The 10,297-nt window shown below is 35.2% G+C and overlaps 1 protein-coding gene across 9 annotated transcripts in view; it reads right to left on the reverse strand.

The window, feature by feature from the left end:
• The window catches only part of TOR1AIP1 (torsin 1A interacting protein 1), a 52,152-nt gene that overhangs the window by 39,758 nt on the left and 2,097 nt on the right, over positions 1-10,297 (reverse strand). For 5 of the 9 annotated variants that reach the window (XM_060132262.1, XM_060132244.1, XM_060132292.1 and 2 more), the window contains exons 2-4: positions 9,747-9,821; positions 3,886-3,945; positions 2,935-2,979 (exon numbers count right to left, since the gene is read on the reverse strand). In XM_060132262.1, coding sequence (XP_059988245.1) covers positions 2,935-2,979; positions 3,886-3,945; positions 9,747-9,821 — 180 coding nt within the window. The remainder of the gene's footprint in view (positions 1-2,934; positions 2,980-3,885; positions 3,946-9,746; positions 9,822-10,297) is intronic. The other 4 variants (XM_060132270.1, XM_060132302.1, XM_060132285.1 and 1 more) reach the window with 1 other exon arrangement.

Raw genomic sequence — 10,297 nt, forward strand, 5'->3', positions numbered from 1 at the left:
AATTATTTTTTAACCAGCTTATAAAACAGAGTTCCCCATTTACTTTTAATACTTCTAATATGTTATTATCATATTTGAAGTATTTAATTTATTTTTGAACGCTTTAAAGACTTTTAATCTGTGTCTAAAAATCCTTTCTTTAGAATTCCATGTTCCTAACAGTAAATATTTATCAGCACTATACAAGACATAAACAATAACTTGTCAAGCTAGGCTATCTTGATAACATCACTAAGAACAAAAAACGGTATTATTTTGTGCCTTACAATCCAGTAATATTTTATGAATTAGACAGCTTAAATAATAATAACTCTTGTACATTTGACAAGTAATCATCACTGTAATAGGCTTTCGTCTTGACTGTATATACATTTTTAAACATGTTTCTCACTCTAGAAAATGAAACTCTAGAAACCCAAGTCTACCGATTTAGAATGTCATTCTGAAAATTATTTAACATAAAATATCTCAAAGAGCCACAGTTAATGTGAGTGTTGCCTCTAATGTAAAGGAGTTTCTCATATTGCCTGAACTCTAAAGGTAAAAGAGTGACATTCTATTACAAAACAATTACAAGTATTGGCGATATTTGTAATTCTCCTTCCCCATTTTGCCTGCTATTCATCCTTCAAAATTCAATTCAAATGCCATCTCCATAAAACCTTCCTGACCTCTTCCAGAGTAGGGAGCTTCTCTAGGCTACCATATATATATATATATACCACTATTTTAATACTTAAAACAATTTTCATTTTTTTAACCCAAGCTGCAGAGAATGTACAGATAAATATTCAAATACAATCTCAAATACAATCTCATGGTGAATCAGCAGTATCTATGACTATATAGCTTTTAATTTCATTTCCCTCTTTTGTCATTCAGTTTCGTTTATTTTAAACTTCTTGGCTGCTACATGTGGAAGGTTAGAGCATTTAAAAAAATTTTTTTTTAAAAAGGTATTACTCTTCCCTACACTCATGCAGAAACTTTAAGAAATTAAAATCCCATTTGGAGCAATAATACCCTTAATCAAAAAAAGTTATTAAATTATAAAAGCTGTGGCTTTTAGACAAATGGCAATAATTAAATGTGCTATTAAGGAGGTGTCACTTTTCTAACAACTTCAACCAATTAGGAAAAGGTACTTTCAGAAGTCCCAGGTCTTTATGTCTGCTGTAAACGTAGACTACTTACAACCACTTTCTCTGGTGGGTGGAGCATCCACTAACTGTATCACTTTCTGTTCACTTTCTTTTTCCTGGTCATCGTTTTTAAGAAAAACACAAAGTCCCAGGTATATTTCTACTATAGACTTTCCTATTCCTAGAGACTTATGGAATGTGTTCGTGTGAGTAGTGAAGGGTACTCAAGGAAATATAAACTTCACTTGTGTTGTGTGGGACAAAGACATGAAGATTCAGAAGTGACACTAGCATGCCTTCTCAAAGAGAAGACTAGATAGAATACAGGAGAGTCACTGTGTCTCCTGTCTTTTGTGTTGTCAGGAAAACCTAGTGTGGAATGTTGCAATAAATCTATGTCCAGACAAGTATGGAACTCTCTGAATTTACTTAGAACAAACAAATGCTAATTTGGGTGATATGCTGTGTTTATTTCTGCCACTGATAAAATCAGCGGTTGGCAAACTTTCTCCATCAAGGGCCAAATAGTAAATATTTTAGGTTTCTCTAGCCACATATGGTCTCTGTCATACATACACACACACACATACGTGTGTGTGAGTATAAAACGTAAAAATCTTTTCTTAGCTCACAGGCTGTACAAAAACAAGATTGCAGGTCAGATTTTACTCAGAGGCTGTAGTTTGTGGACCCCTGCTATAGATACCTTCAAGAAAGGTACCTTTTAAGACTATTCAGTGCCCATCATGTTTTGGAGAACAGAGTGGGGCTGCAAGAAAAAGAGAATAAAGAATAGTTTGGAAGTATCACTAGTGCTCAAGCTCCATGAATAGCCATTTTATATACTCCAAGATGTACTAGCATTACTATTAAAAAAAAAAAAAAAAAAGAGGGTGTCATTCCCTATACTGATCTCACAGAAATTCCCTTTAAGCTGGAAAGCACTTTTTTAAAGTTAGTTTTTATTATAAAGTACTTGTAGAAATGATTTCTAAATCTAGCATACAAAGAACATAAAAGTGCTAGATTATTTCAGCTCCAAGTTCTCTTCTAATTAAGATTCTGTGACTTAAAAAATTTTTTTTCTAAGTTTTTAAATAGAGCATTTGAGAAACTGGTGGGTGAAAGTACACATGATAAGTTGCATACTACAAGGATCATTTTCAGTACCCAGACACTATAAGTGCTGAAGTCTCTAAAAAAAATTAGCCTGAGCTTAAGTGAAAGAAATTTAAAACAAGCTGCAACTATTTATAAAGAAAAATGAAGCTTCCCTCCTTTTGACTCATCTCCAAATTTAGAAAAGAATTGTAACCTAAGTCCAACCACAATCAATGTAAATTCACTTAAAGCTGCAGATCTTGGTAGCTCATGTCTTACACCAAGGCAAACACTGAAAAGAATATAAACCACTTCAACAAACATGGCAAAGAACACTGAACTTACCTTGAAAAAGCTCAAATTCACTTTCTAAATCAAGGAAAAACCTTAATTGGTAAATTGATATCCTTTTCTCCCAATAGTGTGAACTTGACTACTAGTAAAAACTAAAATATATGTTCTTATATTTTCTTACATGAATTTAAACAATAATATAACAAAAGACATAATTTTAGAGAGAATAAAAACCCAGGTGATTAAGAAAGTTTATGGTCATAAGGACACTGCCCCTCAAGCTGAGATAATGAACAAAGTAATATTCTCAAGCCAGTGGCCAAATGAATGTACTCCTGTATTCTACTGATAATTAGACACCTCAAAGAGAACCTACAAGAATTAGAGATAAACAAACCTAATTCACTCATTTTAGTATTTCCATTTGTTTTATATGACGAATCTGCAAGAGAGATAGCAAGAAAATGATTAGAGCTGAAAAGGAAATGCATCATATGGTTCTTTACCACAGGTTCATCATCAAAACCTTAACAGATTTTTATCATTTATAACACTTAAAAGGACAGCCATCTATCAAAAAAAAAAAAAATCAACCGAATTCTTTTTTAAAGGGAATGATTGAGGAGTAGAAATCTCATGTGAAGATAAATATGCTTCCTTTTTAGTTCCCATGATAAAGCACCCTTATGGGTCTGTAAACTCTAAAAATTAAGTAGAAGTAGACCTCTTGGAATGACATTACTAGTTTTCTTTCACAGTCATGAAATCAATTTAAGGGCAATACTCTTTTAAGGTTTTAGTCAAAAAGAAACGTAATTAAGGCAGGGAAAATTTATAGCCCTGAGCCACAAAGCCTCAGTCTTGAATTTTTTATTAGCATTATACTGGGAAGAATAAAAAGTCCCTGACCCTAATTTAAAACCATTTTGCTAACAAAAAGAATCATAGCAACATATAAGAAACAACCTCTTAAAAAGAATGAAGAAGTCCTTTATACACTTGTATAGAAAGATGTCTCAATATATTTTAAGTAAAAATAAATAAACAATAAGACAGTACAGAAAGGAGTATTTATTGGGCTAAAATTTGGGTTAAAAAAAGAGAGGAAAATATCATTTATACATGAATTTCCCTATATCTCCATAAAATACCTCTGGAAAAATACCTAAGAAACTGACAACGTTAGTTGCCTCTGATGAGGAAACTGGGTGGGCAAAGGTCAGAAGGGGCAGGGAGACTTTTCATTGTATATTTATAGAAACTTTTGAATTTTGAACCATATGAATACATGTAGTACTCTATTTAAAAATATAAGAAAGTTGAACCAACAGACAAAACAGTCTCTTACCAGATCTTGAGCTTCTTAGAGGGGGTCTACACAGGCCGATTACAGGATCTTTACTCACCACTAATACAGGAAGAGAAAACATTAAAAAAATATATAAAATGTCAAACATATTAGATTTATTATACAATCATCTATTTAGTCAGCCAAGTTTTTTCTGAGCTTTCCATTTTGCTAAGTATGGGAATACAATAGTGAACTAGAGAAAAGTTTCCTGCTATAAAGAATTTATGGACTTGATGGAAAATTTTGCAGTTTTTCTCACCAGACCATATTTGTATAACAAGAAAGGAATATCAAATAACACTCTTCTAAATTTCTCAATTAAGAACCAAAATCTGTACCATAGCACCAACTCAATTATCTACCCCATTTGTGGCATACCCTAATTGTGGATTATTTATGTCATATTTTAATTTGAGGGTTAACTTCCTGAGACTTAATACACTCCCTCCAATTATTTAACCTTGTGTGTGTTCAGGAAATGCAAACTCCAATTTTTAAAACAATGTTAATGTTAGCCAGGTTTCAGACTGTCTACGGTTCAATGGCATAGGGTTAATGAGGAAGCCAATCCCATTAAATAAAATATTAATGTTAGCCTAGAAATCCAAGGTGTGTTTCCTCAAACAGCCTCACACAACATAAAATAAAATGCAATCTACATCTAAATTTGGGTTATATTATGCTTTGTTTCATTTGTTTCTATAAAAAAGCAGTATGTTTGGCTCTGTATGAGAAGTGCAAAAACCACATTCCGAACCAGCTATCCCTGACCCCTGCCATTACACTGGCTGCCCATGTTTGTTTTCACAAAACTGACTTAATCCAATTTCCCTTTACAGTATCAAGAAGAGAAATCTTGAAGGGACACCCATTCATTTGTTCTAAAAATACTTACTGAGCATGATTTTGTACATCTTCAAGACAGAGATGTAGAGAAACAATTAAATTGACTTTGTGTAGCTCAAAAACACAGAACTAAGATCAAGAGAAAGTTACAGCAAAGTAGCTTTTAGTTCAATAGTAAAACGAAAAACAACCAAATTAAGTGTTGTCTCCAAAACAGAATGGAGAGTGAGGGAGTGATTTCCACATCACTGCAGATGATCAACAATGCACAGATACATGTTAACAGAGGGACACCTACACTGATAGAAACTCTGAGTAGATAACTTCCCTAAATCTTCCAGTTCTAAGATTATTATCAGTTGTTAGAATTTCACATATCAGGTATTTAGAACTTACATAAGCAGCTTTAAAAAGAAATCTTGTACATGTCTGTTACTCTTATTATTACAACTACCTTCCTCTTTTTCTCCTCTGTATTCCCATCCTTTTCAGGTTTAATTAAAACCTAAAACTTAACTTACTCTATAGACATCAATTACTATTTCAGTCCCCATCTTTTCATTTGAGCTTTTCTTGTATGCTCTACCATATATATAGCCCTATGTAAGATACTTGAAGGAGACAGAGTAGCCCAGAGAGGTATTAGAGAATAAAATAACAAGTACCCTTCTTTAGTAGCAATCTCCTTCCTTTGTCTGCTGCTTTTGCTCACCACTGCACCCCCAGGCTCTAGAAAGGGGACTGGTATAAAGTAGGTGCTCAATAATATCTGGAGAATGGATGAATGCTGTAACTACAGGAGCCAAAGAATCAAATGTTGATGACAAAATAGAAGGTATTAAAAATATTTAACTATAATTATTTAGCCAGAAACCATAACTGTTAAAAATATTTAACTTTAGGAAAAGTAAATGAAATTTTCCTACTGTATTTTTAGATTATGAAATTAGTTTCATGAAAGGAATGAACCTGGCCATAGAAGAAGTTATATAGATATTGTGGACTGAACTGACTGAACAACCTAATGGCTATTTCAATGTGAAAATAATGCAATTCTGAAACTTTAAACATTAAGCAGAGTTTAAACCATATCCTTATTCTAAACTAATACAATCAACATTTTTTCACAACTTCAAAAACAGGATGACAAATGATGTAGTTGTCTTTATTAGGTTGTTTTAGAAAGTGGCCCCTTGCTTTACGTCATTAGTTTCAAGGACATTTTTGGATAAAGTTCTCTCAGACCACACCACTGGCCCTATATACAATTATGGCACAACTCTGAATACCAAAGTTAAACTGAAAGTCTATGATTCTACAAGAAGGAAGGGACTATCTTTTTTCTTTTTTAATTGATGTATAGTCAATTTACAATGTTGTATTAAGTTTCTGGTGTATAGCAAAGTGATTCAGTTATATATATATATTCTTTTTCATATACTTTTCCATTACGGTTTCTTATAGGATACTGAATATAGTTCCCTGTGCTATACAGTAGGACTTTGTTGTTTATCTATTTTATATATAATAGTTTGTATCTGCCAATCCCAAACTCCTAATTTATCCTTCCTCCACCCCGCTTACCCCTTTGGTAACCATAAATTTGTTTTCTAAGTCTGTGAATCTGTTTCTTTTTTGTAAATAAGTTCATTTGTATCATATTTTAGATTCCACATATAAGTGATATAATATTTGTCTTTCTCTGTCTGACTTCACTTAGTATGATAATCTCTAGGTCCTTCCATGTTGCTGCAAATGGCATTATTTCATTCTTTTTAATGGCTGAGTAGTATTCCATTGTGTGTTGTGTGTGTACACATACCACTTCTTTATCCATTCAGCTGTTGATGGACATTTAGGTTGCTTCCATGTCTTAGCTACTGTAAACAGTGCTGCTATAAACATATGGGTGCATGTATCTTTTCGAATTAGAGTTTTCTCTGGATATGTGCCCAGGAGTGGGATTGCAGGATCATACGGCAACTCTATTTTTAGTTTTTTTAAGGAACCTCCAAACTGTTTTCCATAGTGACTGCACCAATTTACATTCCCTCAAACAAGGAAGGGCCTACCTTAAACTTGCACTTAAAGCAGTTTTCCATCAAAGTTGACTCCTGTTTAAATAATTCCTTTGCTAGAAAGACTTTATAACCATTCATTTAATGACTTCCCTAAACTCTTTCTCCTTTTATTAAGAGGAATGATACAGGAGCATGCCAAGTGCTAGATGCAGTATAATTTTTAAAAGCACCTTTTAGAGTAAGAGAACCCCGAGTATCTCAAGTCTCCCAAAGATGCACATATCCTTATTTCTAGTTATATTGTAGCACAGTATGATATCGATATATTCCAGGTAATCTATGCATGAGTTCCATCGATCTATCATCTATACTGGGAAATGTTTTGTCTTTTCCGTTACCAACTATAGCATAAGCTTCTTGAGAAAAAAGAAATGCTTAAGCAAAATTTTATGAACTTCATATCTCCTGTAAAGTGCTGTGAGGAAAAAAACCCCACCTTATATCTGTATGTTTTACTGGGTACAAACTGACTTGGCAAGTACTATATCATTTTTGCAGTGGCCTTGTGAGTTAGGCTGGGTAAGTCATACAGATAAAGGCCTGAGGTTCAAGGTGAGTAGCTAATTCAACCAAGGTCCAGTGCTCTTTCCACAACATTATGCAGCCATGTACCTCAACAGCAGTCCTTAAATACAGGCCTAATGTGAACTCCAAAAGACTGTATGAGACATTGTATTTTATAATCGTTTTATAATGGTCTATAGGCTGGTGCTCAACAGTCTTCATTACGTCAATTTACTTAACTCCATAATTTTTATAAATTTACTGTAGATTTTAAAAATGAGAGATTTTTGTTCCTCCCGGTATAAGGGACATGAATTAAATCTCCAGTAAATAAAATTTCAAGAATATGGTTTTTCCACATGGCCTAGAAGGACTTCCCTGGTGGCAGAGTGGTTAAGAATCTGCCTGGGGCTTCCCTGGTGGCGCAGTGGTTGTGAGTCTGCCTGCCGATGCAGGGGATACGGGTTCGTGCCCCGGTCTGGGAGGATCCCATGTGCTGCGGAGCGGCTGGGCCCGTGAGCCATGGCCGCTGAGCCTGCGTGTCCGAAGCCTGTGCTCCGCAACGGGAGAGGCCACAACAGTGAGAGGCCCGCGTACCGCAAAAAAAAAAAAAAAGAATCTGCCTGCCAATGCAGGGGACACGGGTTCGAGCCCTGGTCCTGGAAGATCTCACATGCCACAGAGCAACTAAGCCCCTGTGCCACAACTACTGAGCCTGTGCTCCAGAGCCCGCAAGCCACAACTACTGAGCCTGAGTGCCACAACTACCGAAGTCTGTGTGCCTAGAGCCCGTGCTCCGCAACCAGAGAAGCCACCACAATAAGAAGCCCATGCACTGCAACGAAGGGTAGCCCCTGCTCACCACAACTAGAGAAAGCCCACGCACAGCAATTAAGATCCAACGCAGCCAAAAATAAATAAACAAATCTTAAAAAAACAATGGCCTGGAAAATCTGTTTATAGCACCTATCACTCAAAGCATTTTCCTAAGGTAGTTTATAATCTTAATACAGTACCATAGGCTATTCAAGGAATTAAGCATAAAGGGTGTGTTATTTGGAACTGAACTTGAACCAGATATTTATTCATTCTAAACTGAGAACAGAACAGTTTAAATTATAAGGAATAATCTTATTAGAAGCAATGGGTAAGGAAAGAAGTCAGGATTTGCGTTTAAAAATAAAAAGCCAGAGATGATCAGTTTCAATAGCTACAATCATTTATTGCTGTGGACTTTCCTAATATCAAAAAAAAGCAAACTGAAAATAAATGGAACTAAAAACCAAAGGATGTTACGCATTAATGACAACTTAATCCTTTCCCTTGCTTTTCAAAATAGTTTAAACAGGTTTTAAAACGTTAAGTAGACTATCAAATGTACCCTACTGTCATGTTACATTGATACTAAGATGCAAATATTTTTACACTTTAACATCTCTGAAAGTGGGATGTATCATAAAATCTAAGGCATATTACAGTTTAATTGGCAGCATTTCTTCCTCTTAGGTGGTACATAAAACAATGACAGTATATCTTACAACTGATGAGATCTTAGATTTGATGAAATATATTATCAAACTGAGATCGACCATATTGTGTCATGATTTTACAATGCAGACCATTTAATCCATTTTATTTTATTTATTTATTTTTGGCTGCATTGGGTCTTCATTGCTGCATGTGGGCTTTCTCTAGTTGTGCCGAGCTGGGCTACTCGCTGTTGCGGTGCGCGGGCTTCTCACTGCGGTGGCTTCTCTTGTTGTGGAGCACCAGCTCTAGGTGCGCGGGCTTCAGTAGCTGTGGCTCGCGGTCTCTAGAGCGCAGGCTCAGTAGTTGTGGCGCACGGGCTTAGTTGTTCCACGGCATGTGGGATCTTCCCGGACCAGGGCTCGAACCTGTGTCCCTGCGTTGGCAGGAGGATTCTTAACCACTGCGCCACCAGGGAAGCCCTTAATCCGTTTCAAATGGAAAGTAGTGTGACATATTCATTCATTCAACACTTAACAAGCTTTACTGAGTAGTAATTATTACACGGGACAGTGACAGTGAGGTACTTGGGGCAAATGAAAGGGCTTTGGAGAAGACAAACCTGGGTCTGAATTTGGCTCAGTTACAAGCAAGTAATCTTAGAGAAAAGTTAGCTACTCTGAGCTCCAGTTTTCTCACCAAAAAATGGGTACATCTATCCTGCATAGTTATGTGAATGAATTAACATACACCAAGTATATGGTATTTAGTAGGTACTCAGGTATGTGCCCTGTCTTTTCTTGACACATCCTACTATTGCTTAATTCAATAAACAACCTATACAGAAGATTCACTGAAACCCTGAATGAGGTATGATCTGCGACCCTTGATAGACCAGGCTATCATCTATACATAAAAAAAGCAGCCACGTAAGGAAAACAATAAACTCACTCTTCTTACCTGGAGTCTGTGTCCTCCTGATAGTATTCTTTGAGACGGTTGGGCTTAAAACAGTTTGTGAAGGTGGTTCATCCTCTAAAGAAAAGATATGACAATTTTAAAATTCAGAATATGTGAACTGAGTAGAAATTATGTATATTAACAGCAATATATAAACAGAAATGCAAGTAATTCATCCCTTCAGAAATGTGTTATTAGGTTTACCAAAACTTAGGAATTTAACTAGCCAGAACTACTCTTTAAGACAATATAAAAATAAACTATTCACCAATGATGCTTTACAACAAAATTACATTACTTTAGAAAATTTAAAAGATGGGCTAAAGCAGAAGAATGAAAAACGTGTAGATCCTTATAGATTTACTAAAATAGAAGTATATCCTTTATGTGTTAAAAAAAATTAGCTTATACAACTGCACCAGCCTGTGTGGGAGAGTCAATACAATTTAACATATATATTTTTTGCCTTCTAAAGCAGTCTTCCAGATATTGGAGATACAGAATGAACATAAGCACGGAAGTATAACGTGGTCCTTCAAATACATAAATAT

This window comes from Lagenorhynchus albirostris, chromosome 2, assembly GCF_949774975.1.
Source record: "Lagenorhynchus albirostris chromosome 2, mLagAlb1.1, whole genome shotgun sequence".
Taxonomy (NCBI): Eukaryota; Metazoa; Chordata; class Mammalia; order Artiodactyla; family Delphinidae; genus Lagenorhynchus; species Lagenorhynchus albirostris.